Source organism: Protopterus annectens, chromosome 16.part0 (assembly GCF_019279795.1).
Source record: "Protopterus annectens isolate FY-2018-M chromosome 16.part0, PAN1.0, whole genome shotgun sequence".
NCBI lineage: Eukaryota > Metazoa > Chordata > Ceratodontiformes > Protopteridae > Protopterus > Protopterus annectens.
The window spans coordinates 126580660-126598738 of NC_056750.1; the positions used below are offsets into that span (position 1 = coordinate 126580660).

Below are 18079 nucleotides of genomic sequence, written 5' to 3' on the forward strand. Positions count from 1 at the left end.
GCCAGTCAAGCTGCTTCCCTCCACCAAGATGGGTGAGCCAGTGAGAGCTGCTCACTCCCACCCTATCTCCTGCCTTGCCCTTCATCATCCATGCTACTAGTTGAACACACATCCCCTGTGGTGGAGTCAGGGCTTTATACCTCTGTGCCACAGGGCCATAGTCATATATTCTCCTTCCAATTCCCTTCACAGTTGTAGGTACCTTCCTTGGTATTATCTGCCTTTATGACTTTTGGGACTGGATATCCACATATATATTGAGCTGTTGTTGAGAGAATTACTTACTTGTTTCTGGAGTCCATGCTAGTATGAGATGTAGCAAGCATCTTGTTGTTCTTGGCCTCTGTTTTCCTACTTTGCACATGGTGATGTAGGTCAGATGCATTTATTTCATGAAAATATTTTGCCAGATTAATTCTTAAAAATAGACAATTTATGAAGAATGGCCATGGAATGCATTTAATCTTGCTGCTTTCAGAACCAAGTAGTGAAACCCATTGTAGTCCCCACTGTACATGACTGTGTACATATGTGTGTGTGTATGTGTAATCTGTATACACACACACACACACACACACACACACACACCTATGTAAATCTACAGCTGTATTTATAAATATACATGTATGTGTTATTTGTGTGTATTTATCTATAGACACACGTGATCACCATTATAGTCACTTTGAGATTGAAAGTTAGAGTTCTTTCAATAGCGGACTGATTGGAGACCGAAGTCTTGTTGCCAGTCGAATGATTTCTTCTGAAGAAGGCGAATCAATCACATGATTTAGGGTAATATCTTGTTTCATGATAATGTCAATAGTAGATGGCCTTATCCAGACTTTCTCCCCTTGAATTTATGTGAGTTACAGATGTCAGGTTACTGTGATCTCACCTCCTTGATTTCAGGTATGTGACCTGTCACCTGTAGCCTAGACCCACAAAGTTAGTTGTTGCCTACCTTGATGTACTATGGCCTGTGATTTGTCAAATTATCTTATAATTCTTGAATAGTGGTGTATTTGTTTCTATATTCAATGTTGGTAAACCATTTTCTAAAAACAATCCAAGCTAGATCCTGATGATCTTGATAATTGTAGCCCGATCTCTAAGCTTCCTATAATTGGTAAGGTTATTGACAAGGTTGATTACTTGCAATTTGATTCAGTTTACGTGTTTGCTGAGTCTACAACCCATTATTGTCTGGCTGCCACTTCAGGTAGAGTACTGTATTAACATTTACTTGGGTTATGAATGAGAACACTGCTGTTACTCCATTTTCTCTCTTCTTGGTCTCTGTTCAGCATTTGATATGGAGGTCCATACATTTTTTTAAATCATCTGCAGAGTTACTAGAGAACTTCAGGTGTTGTCCTTTGCTTTCTGTCTAACTGGGTTCACTTAACTCATAGTTTTAGACATGCATTCATTGACCAGTAACAGTGTCACCTCCAGTGTCCAACAGTGATTGATTTTGAGTCCTTTATTATTCTTTGTATACATGCTTTCCCTTTCATTGGCTGAACTCATTCATAGAAGCTTACAGTAGTATGTCTGCTATGCAGGTGATACTTGACTCTTCCCGTCCTTTTCTCAGAACACCTTGCCTGTTGTAGATTCTTTAGGCAGGGGCTTGAAATGCGTCCAGAATTTGCTGAACTGTATTAACAATAGACTTTAGAAGTCCTTGATGGAGGCAGTAACTATTCATGCCACTGTTAGTCAGTGAAACGTCCAATTTTGAATCCCATGATTGTTCATGTTCGAGATAAACTAAAGTTTGTTAAGAATTTGGGGAGTATTGGTGGTGTTTTAACAGCAGATTGGCACTTGGAGACTTGGAATCTTTCTTCTGTTATACATGCATCCTGTGTCCATTTACAGAACATGTAACACATCAAGCATTTATTCCTGCCTCAAGACCTTGCAGTGGTGGTAAATACCATGGCCCCCATCTTGTATGAACTATTAGAACTTCCTTTTTTTAGGGCTTCCATATGTGGAACTTGAGGGACTGCAACTAGTGCAGAAATTCACATCCCAGTTACTTACTGCTATAAGTTACTGGCATATTGCTCCAGTTCTTTGGAGCGTGCACCAACTGCCAGTAAAGTACCAAATCACTAGTAAGGCTGTTGTGCGGGGTTATTTAGCTGTACATGGTATCCCCCCTTATCTAAAAGAGCTTCTTCACACACACACACACACACACACACACACACACACACACATACATCCCTTCATGATTTTTGCATTCCTCATCCGTGTGGTCATTAGAGATTCCAAGTGTGACCTTGGAAAACTATAGCTTGCAGCATGTCTTGTCATTAAGTACCATGCCTTTACAATTTCTCCTCTGCTCAATGATAAAATCTCTCTTGCTGGTTAATTTTAGAAGTCAGATCAAAATGTCATTCAAGCTAGGTTTTTAATTTTAACTTGGTGATTTTGCCAGCTCTGTTACGTGTAAAGTTTTAATATTGTTTTTTTACAGGAGAGTTCTTAGCATCCTTAGCAACAAGTTCATCCTCACCTCTGTTAATCTGTTGTTTTTATATTTTTAATAGCGATTAATTTATTGTTAAGCATTTTACCAAAATTGAATTTGAGTCTTAGTTTGGATACTGTGGACTGGATACTGCTAGCATCAGTAATTAAGCTTATTGCCTGTACTTAACCTCAATCATTGTTGAAATTTAAATTTTTCCTTTATTTACAAGGTGCAATACTCATGTAAAATATATTTTTTATTCAGTACTATTTTTTGTTATTGCAGCAAGTCTCGTCTGTATTTCTTGTTATTGTATCAACTCTCATTTTCTTGAAATGTTTATTTGTAATGTATGATTTTTTTTTTAAATCCTGGAGCTTTTCTCTCCAGGCCTCAACTAAAAATGAGCTTTTACTAGCCCAGTGGACCATCCCAGTAATCAAATGCCAATATATAAATATTGTTTGAATTCCTCCTGACTCACAACCATTTCATGAGTTTTGTACTACAGAACTTTGTAAGATATGACAACTCCAGGCATTTCTTGTCTTATTGATGTAAGACTTTAATGCACTAATTAGAGAGCACTTGTGTTTTTCATTGCGACGTTTTAGGGTAGTTAGAATAATAATGTATTCATATAAAATACAGAGCTTTTTTATCTGAACAAATGTATGCCTGCATATTTCCAGGAATAGTCTGGTTGTGGGTTTACCAGTATCTCTTATTGAGATTGCTGTTGTGGCGTGCATTACAAGTAACATGCTTTTGCACTTCTTGTATTGTTTGACTCTACATTTTGGCCAATATGTTGTTTCTACTTCCTGTATTTTTTTAATATATTTTATGTATCCTTTTATCATTTTACTCATTTGTCTTTTTATTTGACATGGAATTATTAGCTTTGACCGTTAAGTCATAGACATAATTATTTATTTTATAAAGAAAAATAAGGTTGAACTTATTCCTTACTGAAGGATGTTCTTCATGTTTCACTGTTGCAGTCGTTACATTTGGGTAATCTGCTTGCAGGTTGCCATCAGTCGGCCTGATTAACAAAGTCTTGGGTCCTGCGTCAGTTGCTGTCCCTTCTTCCATGACGTCAGGTCGTCAGGGGTATAAAACATGCAGCTGATGCCATTACATCAGTCTTTCTTGCTGTGCGGTGCCTGAAGCAGAAGTAGTTCACAAGTGCCTGTCGGCCGACTCATGAAAATTTCGTTTTCGAGTTTCAGAACCGAAGTCTTCAACTAAAAGCTAAGTACTCCATTGGGGAAACTTTTTCTTGCTCCTTACCGATGTAAGTAAAAGTTAATAATTACATTACTTGTGGAAAGCAAATACCTCATAAAGATTTTCATTCGTACTGTATTCCTTGCCTAGGCTCTGACCACGACGTACCTTGCTGTCAGTTTTATGCTTTATTTAATCAGCGCACTATCTGTCTTCGGTATATTTTTTGCCTCTAAATATTTCGGTTCTCGGTTTAATTATCCAGAAATGCCATCGGTTAGACATCCGACTACCGGGATTCCGAAAAAATGCAAAAAGAAAGACAGAGACATGCCGCTAAGGTCCAAAACTGCCGACGATGCTTCTCCTAAGCCAGTCGCCAGTTCGCCGGTACTCAGTGAGGCACTTTCGCAGCCCCTGATACCCGCTACTTCTGATTCACAGGCCTCTACTGAGACCCATTCGGAGTCCGGTATGCCGCGAGATACTTCAACTATGGAACTCGCTGATGTCTCTACCTTGGGTGGGTCCGGAGCCGCTGTGCAGGCACCAGCTTCTGAGGGTGTATTCAGGCCTACAGACTTGCATAGTAAATCGACGCCTCCTTCATTACTAAGGCCTAAATCTCGATCCATGTCTAAAATAAATTATGCCCAGGCCACATGCTCAGGCCCCTATGCCTAAAAAAACAAATAATAAAAATGGCTGAAGATCTAATAACTCTAATCAGGGATAGCCAACCCCACCCCCTCTAAGAGGCCTAGGGTTGAGCTTGATTATGAATCTTCTGTTCAGGATTCTGTTTCTTCTGATGATCTGGATTTGTCCTTACCCACTTATGAGGATTCTGATGCAAAGGATTCTATTCCCTGTGCTTCCTCTCCTGAGGATTTTTCTTTTGGGGAAACCTTACATACTCTAAGGGAGCATTTTCACTGGTAAAGCCAGGAATTTTCTGATTCAAAAAAGAGGCTTATGGATTTCCTTCTACTACCTCAGCATAGGCCTTTGGCTATTCCTCCTGTACTAAACATTGTTGATGATGTTTTCTCGGAATCCAGTTTGGCCCCTGATTTCCTGCCTCCTGCTCCCAGTAAACCTGACAGATACTACAGGGTCCCTGAGTCCCACAAGTTCCTTTTCAAAAATCCTACTGCAGATCCAGAAACTATTTCTCAGGGGCCCAAGGGAATTAAGGCTTCTACTGCTAAAAATCCTACCCCTTCTGATAGAGACTCCAGGGCGCAGGATAGATGGGGTAAAAAGGTTTATACTTCAGCAACCTTGGCAATCAGAGCTTTCAACTGCCAATTTCATATGTTAAAATATCAGCAACATGTTATTGGACGGCTTAAACAGAAAGTTATGTTGATTCCTGACTGTGTGGAAAATAAAGAATTACAGGATTTAATGCATTGTGCTGAACAAGTTGGGAAACATACTTTGCATTGTGGTTTTGATTCTTTAGAGGCCTCTTGCAGGGGTGTGGTTACTGGGTCTGTGCTTAGAAGGCATGCTTGGCTTAAGGAGCAATCTCTGCCTGATCATGTTAAAGCAAAATTGTTGGATCCTCCTTTAAATCAGGACCACCTGTTTGGCAATAAGGCTGAAGAAGTTCTAAAAAAGATGGAAGATAAAGCTAAATTTATGCAAATTGTTAAAGATTTTTTACAAGTGCAGCCTCCTAGATTTAGTAAGCACTGGCCTACTAAGAATTGATCCTTTCCAGCCCCTTCCAGGTCTTCTCAAGCCAAACCGAGACACAGCAAAAATCCCAGGTTTCAGTCCCAGGGGACTCTCAGAACTAAGCAGTGGGGGCCTCCACTTCCAAATCTGGGAATAACAAGACACCCCCCTATGGTAAACTGTCTCAGTGACTTCCTTTTAAAATTTCCAAGCACTTATCTTCTGACTGCCCCTTTGGGGGGAAAGATTCCTCTTCATGCAAAGAACTGAAACTCATTACCCATTTTAAATATAGTGTCTCAAGGATACAGATTTCATTTCCACACATTGCCAACGCCAAATGGGTGGCTGGACCTGCCCCCAAATCAGTGGGCAGAGGCTCAAAAACAAGTACTTTCGCTCTTAAGCATGGGGACTATTCAGCTGGTACCAGAAGATGAAAAGGGACAAGGTTTCCACTCCAGACTTTTCCTGGTGCCCAGAAAAGACAAATCATGGCATCCAATCCTGGACCTGTCTACTCTAAACACCTTTCTGGAGATTCCAAAATTCAAGATGCTGACTCTTCACCAATTACTCCCTATGCTAGGCAAAGACACCTGGTTGGCAACACTAGATTTAAAAGAAGCATACCTCCACATCACAATCAGGGAATCTTGCAGAAGATACCTACACTTCAAAGCAGGCTACACACATTATCAGTTCTCTGCACTGCCCTTTGGCTTATCTACTGCGCCCAGGGTATTTACAATGTGCCTAGCTCCAGTTATTGCATTTTGCAGGCAAAGAAGTATTCAAATATACCCATACCTGGATGTGGATGATTGTCTAATTCAGGCAGAAAGCCAGGGCATACTTTTGAATCATCTGGCATTTGTAAAAAGGGTTCTAACCTGTCTGGGGTACACCATAAACGAAAAGAAATCACAACTGATACCCTGTCAAATTACATTTCTGGGAGCAAGCTTGAATACAACTTCCCAGATGGCTTACCTCACCCCAGAAAAACAAATTAATTTGACAACTTACATCAAACAAGCGGCCACAAAAACCCTGCTATCTGCAAGACAAATACTGCAAGCCTTGGGGTTCATGGCCTCCTGCATTCTTCTAATTCCATATGCAAGACTACATATGAGGAAACTACATTGGTATCTAAAAAGCCTATGGAGTCAACATTCTCACAGCCTAGAAACAATGATTCCTGTCATACCTTGCCAACGCCTAGAGTTCCTCTGGTGGGCAGAGCCCTGCCACCAAAACAAGGGACTACCATTCACACTACCCCTGCCGCCCAAACCCTAACAACAGATGCATCAGACTATGCATGGGGGGCTCACCTGGCACGGAAGTGCATTCAGGGCAAATGGAACCCAAGTCAAATGCACCTGCATATCAATCAAAAAGAAATGTTAACTGTACAGAATTCTTTGACAGCCTTCAAGGGCTACATTCTTCCAGGACAACTAATGGTAAAGATGGACAACACCACGGTTATGTGGTACATAAACAAGCAGGGGGGTACAGATTCCTACCCCCTCTGCAGACTAGCCATGGCATTGTGGAACACAGCCTTGAGCTACCAAGTGCACCTACAAGCTCAATTCCTGCTGGGAAAATTAAATACACTGGCAGACGGACTAAGCAGAAACCTCATGGACCCACACGAGTGGAAACTGGAACCAAGGATTTTCAACATGTTGACAAGCGAATGGGGGAGCCCAGACATAGACCTGTTTGCCTCCCCCCAGAACTACCAATTGGGCAAATTTTGCACAAGGACTCCCCACAAACAAGCCTGGAAAGTGGATGCTCTGTCCTTCAGCTGGAAAAACCTATCAGTCTCTGTCTTTCCCCCCACTGCCTCTGCTCTCCAAAGTTCTACTAAAAGTCAAACAGAACAAACCAAGGATGATTTTGATTGCTCCAGACTGGCCGCGCCAACAGTGGTACCCCCCTCCTGCGCAGTGTGTCACAGTAATCTCCATGGCACCTGCCTCAGACCCCTTCCTTACTGTCTCAACAGGAGAACCAGATTCTGCACCCTCAGCTTCCAACATTGAACCTTGCAGCCTGGCTAATTACTTAAACGCTCCCTTACCATCCCTCAGCAAACCTGTGATGGATGTCATCTTAGAGGCAAGGAGGCCTAGTACTAGAAAATCTTATGCTGAAAAATGGAAAAGATTCTGTGCCTGGAACCCATCTCAAGGGATGAGTACAGTAGCACCCAATTTACCTCAGATTTTGCAATACTTAACTGAGATGTTTCACAAGAGCCTGTCTTTTTCACCATTAAAATCCACGCCTCAGCCATTTCAGCTCATTATAACACAGAACCTCCCGTCTTCTCTCATCCCTCTGCTCAAGCAATACCTCAGAGGGGCCAAAAATTTGAGACCACCCAGGAGAGCTCCAACCCCAGCCTGGGACCTTAACTTTGTATTGGAGAAACTCACTCTACCTCCTTTTGAGCCAGGTGCTACTGCAGACTTAAAATTTATTTTTTGGAAAACAGCTTTCCTTTTAGCAATCACTTCAGCTAGAAGGATATCTGAATTACAGGCCCTTATGGCAGTGGAGCCTTTTCATCATCTTTCATGCGGACAGGGTGTCACTCAGGACCAATCCATCCTTCATGCCCAAGGTGGTATCCAGTGTGGCTCTTAATCATTCCATTTGTTTGCCAACCTTCTTTCCCAGTCCACAGAACAAAGGGGAACGGATACTGCATTCCTTGGATGTGCACAGACAACTTAGATTCTACTTGGACAGGGCTAAACCTCAAAGTAAATCTGAACAACTGTTGGTAGCATTTTCTGCAGGGGCAGAGGGAAAGGCTATTTCAAAACAAACCATTTCTAAATGGATAAGCTGTTGCATTAATTTCTGCTATAAGTACCATGGAAAACCTATCCCCCAGGGGATCAAACCTCACTCCACCAGGGCTGCATCTACTTCTGCAGCCTTTCTCAGAGGTGTTCCTACCAAGGGGAATCCTAGAAGCTGCTACCTGGAGTTCTGTACATACTTTCACCAAGCATTATCATTTGCCAATTTTCTCTAAATCTGGAGCTGGCTTTGCTACTGCTGTCTTGCGGGGCCTTATAGCTGGCCCTAATGCTATATAAACTCCTCCTCCCAACCATAGCTTTGGGAATCTACCCAAATGTAATGACTGCAACAGTGAAACATGAAGAACATAGTACAGTTGTGTACACTTACCATAAATGTAGATGTTCGAGTGCATTCACTGTTGCAGTCCTGGTTGCCCTCCCTCCAGCCCCCTAACTTCTTTTGGCTATACCTCTACTTTCCTTTACTATGCTTAAAAGCCTTTTTGGTGTATTTGCTTTTTTGTTGGAGGTATACCTTTGTGTTTTTATGTTTATTTGCTCCCCATTAGGGGGGCACCTGACATCTGGAGCAAGAAAAATGGATCTAATGGCATCGGCTGCATGTTTTATAACCCTGATGACCTGACATCATGGAAGAAGGGACAGCAACCAACACAGGACCCAAGACTTTATTAATCAGGCCGACTGAGGGCAACCTGCAAGCAGATTATCCAAATGTAATGACTGCAACAGTGAATACACTCGAACATCTACATTTATGGTAAGTGTACACAACTGTACTATTTTGATAGCCTGTTTCTGTAAATAACTCTGTGGCTATAGTACAAGTCAGTGTTTGTAATGCAAATTGTAGAATTTCCTTTCCCTTCTATAAAGACATTTTGAATATTCTTTCAGAGGGTTTAACCGGGAAAAGCCGAAAAACACAACAACAAATGGTCTATTTTCACCTGATTTTTTTTTTAGCATAAACATTTAGAGAATTAGTCTTTTCAGTATTCTGTATTCACTTTTTATTTGAAAATCTTTCTTTTGTGCACTTGGCAAAAGTTTTTGACTCCTAGATATGTAGTCTGTTTTCTTGCCTTGTAAGTTCATGTGTCCTGGACCATTCAGATTGGCATATCTTTTCAACATAGCTGGCTTTTGACATAATAATATTCTAGTATTATATCTTCAACTGTGTTTTGAAGATTTCAAAACTCATTTTTTATTCATAGCTGTATTCCCCAGATTCCATCTTGTTCTAAAGACATTCTTAAAGTCATATACATCTCAGACATGGTTTACTATTGAAACGTCGAACGGCACTATGTCGACTGTACTATAGTCGAACACAGAAGTTCAAAAATAGTAATGTCGACGTCAAAAAAACAGTCTAGGAATGGTTTTAACATGGGTCAAGGTAGGTGTTCAGCATTATTCAGAACTACAAACATCTCCCCTACCTCGATCCATGTTAAAACACTGTCCTAGATTGTTTTTTTGTCGTCAACATTACTATTTTCGAACTTCCGTGTTCGACTATAGTACAGTCGATGTAGTGCCCTTCGACATTTCAATAGTAAACCCTCAGACATACTATGTACAAACCTTGCATGATGTTGGATGTTTCCTAGAATCTACTATAATATCTTGGTCTCTTGGCGCTAGCCGTAGGGTAAAGGATAAGAGAACAGGTACCATGGCTTGTAAAAAGTGTTCAGTGTGTAGACATGTTGTGACAGCTTTTCCATAACTTAATGGGGTAAGATTCACCCCTATAGATCTCTATACATGTGGCACTGAAGAAGTAATCTATGCTCTCAGGTGTAGCTGTAATATGTACTACATAGGGGGAAACAGGGAGAGCTTTTAAAATGTGTATGCAAGAACATACAAGAGATATAAAAAATTGTAGAACAGATAGTCCCTTGGGACAACATTTTATAAATGCACACAATGCCAAACCAGATTGTTTACAAGGATGCATCTTGGAAAAAATGAAGATTTCTCTAGGCGAGGTTTCATGTATTAAAGAAATGTGGTTGAAAAAAAAAACTCTCCATTTTAAAATATAACACTTTGGAACCTCGTGGGTTAAACAAGGAAGTAAGTTGGAACTGTATAATGTAGAACTTTAATTAATAGTTTGATTGACTGACTCATTGTGAACTGTGGTGGTGGTGCTGCGGTAGCGTTGTCACCTCACAGTAAGACGTTGTCCTGTTCGATTCTCAGCTAGAACGTCTTCTGTGTGGAGACGTGCGTGAATGTGCGTACCTTCGTTGAAGGTTGTGCGCCAGGGCTGGCAACTCGGCACGTAAAAATCTACTGCCAATCATTAGCGGACCGGAGTTCCGCTGTGGCGACCCCTAACCGGGAAAAAACGAAAGACACAACACTGACTGATTCATTGAATTGGATTTATATGTATAAATACTGATGGAAATATGTATGAATGTGTACTCATTGAAGGCTTGGTGCCAAAGCTCTAAGTCGGAATTAAATTGCTGTGACGGCTGCTTTGAGTCCTATGTCAGTGGTTTTCTACTGTGGTATTTATATACATTTAGAGAATTAAGTCTTTTCAGTATTCTGTATTCACTTTTTATTTGAGAATCTTTCTTTTGTGCACTTGGCAAAAGTTTTTGACTCCTAGATATGTGGTCTGTTTTCTTGTCTTGTAAGTTCATATGTCCTGGACCGTTCTGATTGGCATAGCTTTTCAACATAACTGGCTTTTGACATAATAATATTCTAATATTGTATCCTCAGCTGTATTTTGAAAATTTCAAAACTCATTTTTTATTTATAGCTGTATTCCCTGGATTCCATCTTGCTCTAAAGACATTCTTAAAGTCATATACATCTCAGACATACTATGTACAAACTTTGCATGATGTTGGATCTTTCCTAGAATCTACTATAATACCTTCTTGTCTTTTGGCTTTAGCATTTGTATATACACAGTAGCTCTGACTTTTTTATGTCAGGCTTCAATTTCTCTAATGTTAGAATATGAATTATATATTTCAGACTTGTCACTCGTATTGTGCATTTGTTCATGTTTAACTTGAAATTATTTTGGTTGAATCTTTTTCGCAGTTGTATCAGTTTCTTGATATGCTTTCTTTGTTAGAACCCACCCCAGTAGAACATTGGTTTGTTTATAGTACCTTCTGAAGTCTTTACTTGTCTAACATTTTTTTGGAATACTTTTGGTGCATATTAAAAACCAAATGAAAGTCTATGGAATTTGTACCTTTCTCATGGCATGTCAGATGTTTAGAATTTGGAGCTTTTTGTTTTCTTTCTTTCTTTTTTTTTCCCCAGGATCCTTAGTTTGCATCTTGTACTAAAAGAACTTAGGCGCTGAACTTTCCATGTAGGTTTACTGAGATTATGCCTAATTATAACCAGCAGGTAGTACATTATAATCATTTTGTGGTTTAACATAAATGCACATTTTCAGTAGCTTTGTCAATTGTCCATTGATGAGCGCATGTGTGTGTGTGTGTGGGGGGGGGTATGTGTATATGTGTATAGTGTGAGAGTAAATGCAAATGTGTATTCAGCAATTACCCTGCCTACAGTAAACTTCAAAGTCTTGTACCTGTTGGCAACCAGGATAGGTTCTGCTATTTGCATGACAAGGGTAAGGAGTGCTGTTGGAAAATGGATGGACTGGACGAACATACTACTTTTAATAGACATTTTTAAGCCTGTAAATAAATTCATCGTAGTCATGAAATATATAATTACTATTATTTCATACAGTATTTTTGTAGTTTCTGCATTTCCTTGAAAAAACTAGATGGTGGCTCTGGGTTGTTGTTATAGCAAGAATAGGAGCTGAGTAATAGAACTCAGAGGTTCCTAGTAAATAGAATCCAGGCTAAAGAACAGGTAATGAATTGAGTACCACATGGAGGTCTTTACTGCAGTTGAACTGTTCCATTCTACTTATAAATGGCTGCAGAAAGTTTGGAAGAAAAAGTATGCCAGTTTGCTGATGACACAAAGTTATGCAGTCAGGTTGTTATATAAGAAAGTAAACATGGAAGAGGATAAACTTATCTACATTACGAGTATGGTCTTTTCCATGGCTACTTTAGAACTATGAAATTAGAAAAGTCTGAGAAGTAGAGACTCCGGGAAGGAGTACAGAATTGGTGGAGAAAAATGTAGACAACAACAAATTACAAACAGTGCAAGGGTAGTTATATCAGATGATCCAGTGATGAGTAGACAGTGGGAGAAAGCAGCAGGGAAGGCTGATGGAATACTATGGCCCCTATTAGATAATTGAAAGTTCACTTCATCAAACGGCACTTGCATCGAAAATGCCATTCATCGAACTGTTCATGGTGAGATCATGGTACAGTGGAGATCAGAAAATTTGCCCTTTCCTCACTGTAGTGCGATCTCGGAGTTGGTATATATATATATATATATATATATAAAAATTAGTGGGGGGTGCGGCCCCCCACAAGAGCGAATTCGATGAATGGCATTTTCAATGTAAGTACCGTTCAATTAAATTATTTTTTGATTATCTAATATAAATCCGGAACACTGACAGAGTGCATTCTATGGTTCTGTAACTGCATAGGAGGGCAGAGACAGTTTTAAAAAAGATAGCAAAAATTGTTTATGCTCTGTATTAGAACTTGCATAGAGAAAAAGTCAGAAGAGCATAATATGTTGAGTACTAAGAGTACTGAGTACTGAAGAGTATTGAGGAAAGGAAGCAGAATAGGGCATGGTAAAAACTTTTAAGGGGAATCCTTAGAATCCATATGCGTACCATGTTTTGAAAAAGATGCGAGACATCAAGAATACACAGCCTTGGGATATAACCGAGGCAGATTGTGGACTGTGGAGGAAATATTTCCAAGAAAAAGGTAGTAGATGTTAGAATTATCTTCTTGAAAACATAGTAGTGCAGCAGTCATAAGGCCATCCTTACAGGGGCCCGGGAATAAAGTACCAGAAAAACAGTATATGCAGCTTCTGCAGGAAACAACAGGCATATTAGATAGGTAATGTGCCATTTATCTCATTTGTTTTCTTTGTTTCTGTTTGTTCTTTTGTGTTCTAATTTCGATAAATACAGATGCATTTCTCCATTCCTTTCTGAGCATTTATCACTGTGAATGGACCGTTGTTTATTTGATGTTATTTTGTTATATGTTCTTGATGGATCTGTTTATATTCTTTTAAGGTTGACCAACCAGATAAGTTGCTGTGAATCGATTTACCCATAACACTGTTCCTGTTATTTTCAGGCAGTGTTGTACTTGTAATTTATTTAAGGAGAGGATTCTGACAGCTATTGAATTGTTTTGATTTTGTAGATGCCTAAAACATGCTGGGAGCATTCATTTGACACCATTACAGACATAACACCATGGAGCAGCAGGGAAGATGGAAGATTGGAAGCATGGATGACTGCTGCAAAACCACTGGGTTCAGGTAAGGATGGGAATCTGAGATATTTTATTTGTTGTGAATTATCTTGCTTTATTAAATTCCACACAGTATCAAAATGTGCAGATACTGTAGTCTCATTTTAGTCCTATAAAGTAATATCACCATTGTGTTTTTGCCCAATACACGCAGTACGTAAGATTAATAAATATAGGGAATGCAGAGCTCTATGTCATTGTTGCTTTTACTTAATAATACTTAAAGCAAAATATCAGTCCTACATCTTCATAGTGTAAGTACACAACACCCCCCCATTAACTTTTACATTTGAACATATGGAAGAGAACAGTACAACTATTATTAGTAGGTCATTGTGTAAAATAATATTTTACAGGTGTAAAACTCAGTTCTTTTATATCATTAGTCATCAGTGACTTTTGCAATATTATCCAGATATCAACTATCCGTCTATGTGCAGATTGTTATCCTGCTTGAATGTGTCTTAGTATAAAAAGGCCTGCCTGACTTTCATCAAACCTATACCCCATGTTACAAACAAAAGTTCTGCAGTATTCTTTGACTTCCAGTTAACAGTATTTTTCAAAAAACACAGAGATGCCAGCATAATTAAAGTCACTGTCACTGCACAGATAAATAAAAACATGTTACTGCATCACTACCCATCTCCTGATGCCAGGAAATGCCAAAGCAAAACATGTCATCCACAGAATCAAATATGCCATACCCATTATGACACTAAAGTCAACCTATAACACAAATAAACACTAAATGACCTGCAGTGCCATATAAAGATTTTTTTAATATCTCAGCTCAACTTGAACAGCACTGCACACCCCTCCAGAAACTAAATAGCTACTGTTATGGCATATTCCACCCTCCTAGTATCCTTACATGTAAAATACTAAACAGTGGTTTCTGCCCCTGTGTCGAGTACATTTCATCTCAAAGCCTGTCAGTACTCCCTATGACAGCAGAAAGAATGACAAAATACTTACTGTGCATCAACCACCCTCTGATGTCACCATAGGGGAAAACGCAAATATCAAAACACTGTCCTTACCAACCAAAACCGTTTCTCCTCAGATGTCCCTAAATACATAGTTCAGGAAAAGGCTCCACAAACATTTAGGCACCACATACAAATGCACATGCTTTAAAGATAAAGGCTAAGGGCACCTGACCGCTGTGAACAAAAACCCTAAGTAGTATAGCCTATATTTTATATATGCAGTCACTTTCTTTAACTATTGATCTGAAGTAGGATATTCATTTGTCTGCAACCTGTGGGTTATGGATCCGATATCGGATCCGAACCGGCATAGTTTCCAGCTATGGATCCAAGCTCTCAGCTCCTCCCCTCACCCATAATGCCCTGCTCTACCCTCATGACCTCAGATCTTGTTTGCCGCGCTGGTAACTGGATGTGGTTTCTATAGCTCTCAGCTAAGTGGAATTTTCTTGTACAAAATTAGAATTTTTTTGCTTTCTTTAAACTTTTTTGTGTGAAAGTTGTAGGTTTCCTATTTTTATTGACTGTATTTGGTTTAATTTTATTTACAGGAGTATATTTTATTCCCTCCCTCGCTGGTGCGTAGAGTGTGTGTGAGGCCGGTGTGCTTTTTATAGTTTATTGTTTTAAGTTACTTCTGTAACTTTTGGTTAATTTTGACTATGGCTGACCAGCCTAAGTCATTTTTCTCTAAATGCCCGAGTGTGGCCATAAGCTCTCACCGCTGATGGCCACACTCGTGTGTTAGTGTCTTGGGGTTGAACACCTCACATCTGGCTGTTCCATTTGTGCAGGGTTCAACCCCAGGGCACTGAGGGAGCGGAGGTCCAAGCTGGTCCTGGCGGGTCTTTTACCGCCGGACTCGGCTCCGACCCCCGCTCCTTCGGGGACTCCGGCTGCAGCTGTTCCCCCTGTAGCACCCCCTCCTGCTCCTGGGACTCAAACTCCCGCTTCAGGACAGGAGAGGGATGCATCTAAAAAGGACCGGAGGGAGAAGCACCACAAGCGGCGGGCCGAGACCTCTGTTTCGGCCCCGCCAGCCAAGCGGCTTCTCCCGGCTTCCTGTTGAGCGGTCTCCTCCTTCTCGGCTCCGATCACCTGTGTGCTTCTCACCGGGTCCTGAGGAGGAGGAGACCGATCTCCGGCGAGGCTATCGAGGAGGCATTCCAGGCCTACCTCGGTAGCCTCGTCGAGATCTACCCATAGCCTTTCGGATGCTGATCTGGACCGGATGATGCGAAGGTTCATCCAGGCCCAGATGCAGATGGGAGTGCTCTTGCCTCCCCGGGGAGCTCAACACCCTTTTCAAGCCTATTGCTCCTTCTCCACCCGCTTCCGGGTTCGAGCAGCTGGAGCCGAACAGCCGGGCGGGGAGGTCGATCCGATAGTACTGGTACCGGATCCGACCATGCCCTCGGTGCGTCGGACCCGATCTCGGAGCCTGGATCCGAGCCGGATCCGGGGATCAGTGCTCCTTCGGCGCCGCCTGTGTCGGAGCGCACTGTCCCGGATCCGAGTGCTGCGCCGCTCCGATCCACTCTTCGATCCGAGGGAGCCGATTGTCGGATCCTTTGGTCGAGGTCGGCTCCCTTCGCTTTTGATGTAGTGGAGAGGGCTCTGTTGAGGGTCTCCGGACCCCGGCACTTGCTTCGCTCCGCCGCTCCTCTGCACTGGGCCAGGCTTCCACCATCCGGCCCCTGGGACAGCCCGCTTGTGCCCCAAGTTGCTCCTATGGAGCAAATTGCTGCTTGCGAGGACTCCTCTGACAGCCCCCAGAGGAGGCTCCTCAAGCATACGTGCAAAAGGAGGCACATTGACTCCTGAGTCTCTCACTGAAGACACGGACTTGGAGGAAGGGAAGGCTCCCACGGTCACCCCGAGGATGTCTCCTTCGGAGACATCATGGAAATGCTCCGTATCAGGGGGTGGTCTGCCCCAAGTCTTCCTCGACGAGTCCGTGTTCTTGGAGGCATTCAAACGGGCCCGTCTACCTCTTGGGTGTCCCCTGCCGACCCCTGGTGGACCTTATTACCACCAGGGCGTGGAAGGAACCGGACACCGTGGAGCCAATGCCCAAAAGACCTGATAAAATCCTTAGCCCGCCTACTGACAGGACCCATTGGAGTAAGGGGCCTCCTGTAGATGCCATGTTGACGGCGGCGGCCACAAAGAGGGAACTGGCTCAGGAGAGTCCTCAGTCCACCCACCGAGCAAGGAGTCTCGATGATGGACCGCTTGGGGAAGCGGATGTTCAGTTCGGCGACCTTTCGGTAAGGGCGCTGAACTATTTGGCACATGTTATTCGGATGCAGCGAGACCTTATTAAGGAGTACGCTGCATCCCTGAGTCCATTTCGGAGGAGGACAGAGCTCTGCACTCCACCAAAATGGCCACTCTTAGGTCAGTCACAATACTTCTATGCGGCTACTCTCCCATGCTACGGGGCGCCGCCAGAGCTGAGGACAGGACTGGTCACTAGACGCCAGGCCTGGCTCCGCCACTGCATTTTTCTGAGCCCTTCAAGGCGCTTTAACGCCTTTGATGGTTCTGCTCTGTTTGGCAAGACCGTTCGCGACGTTGACCCAGAGCGAGAAGGACGGAAGACGCTGTCTGCCGTCGGAATCCGCTTCTCTGCACCCCAGAGGCCCTATTCTAGGAACCAAAAGGGTCAGAAGAAGATGTGGTTCCGAAGTCGCAGCAGTCCCAGCCTGCTCCGGACAACCAGTCCTTCCGTGGCAGAGGAGGACTGGGAGAACGCCGCCCTAGAGGCAGAGGGGCTCCCAGAAACTTCGGGTCCAGGGAACCTTTCTCTGAACGGCCGCGCAGCAGCCCTGAGGCTGCCCGACTGCTCTACTCTGGAGGCAGTCGGGGACGTTCGGGCACCTAGCGGCATGGGAGTCCATAACATCGGACCGCTGGGTTCTTCAAATCATAGCCAGGGTATCTCGCATTGCCTGCCTTCACCTTCCAAAGAAGAAGTACCCCCCAAACGTACAACCCGGTCAAAGGGAGGCCGCTTAGCAGAAATTGGCCATCTGCTAGAGAAAAGAGCCATCCAGCCCGTTCCCCAGACCAGATCGGATCAGGGTTCTACTCCAGGTTCTTTTAGTGCCAAAAAGACGGGGAACTAAGACCAATCCTAGACCTCTCTCTCCTGAATCTGGCAGTCCCCAAAGAAAAATTCCGAATGGTCACTCTACAATCTATTCTCCCCTTCTGGGAGAATGCCACTGGATGTGCTCGATAGATCTCAAGGACGCGTACTACCACATCCTAATGGACAGACGCCCAGGAGGTTTCTCCGCTTCGGCTGGGAGCCAGTCACTACCAGTTCGGGTCCTTCCCTTTGGTCTCACCACAGCCCCCAGG

General features: G+C 42.5%; 1 protein-coding gene across 1 annotated transcript in view; it reads left to right on the forward strand.

Moving 5' to 3' along the window:
• Positions 1–18079, forward strand: part of TEP1 (telomerase associated protein 1) — a 2704809-nt gene that overhangs the window by 2573952 nt on the left and 112778 nt on the right. The window contains exon 49 of the mRNA XM_044058078.1: positions 13608–13725. Within this exon, the coding sequence (XP_043914013.1) occupies positions 13608–13725 (118 nt within the window). The remainder of the gene's footprint in view (positions 1–13607; positions 13726–18079) is intronic.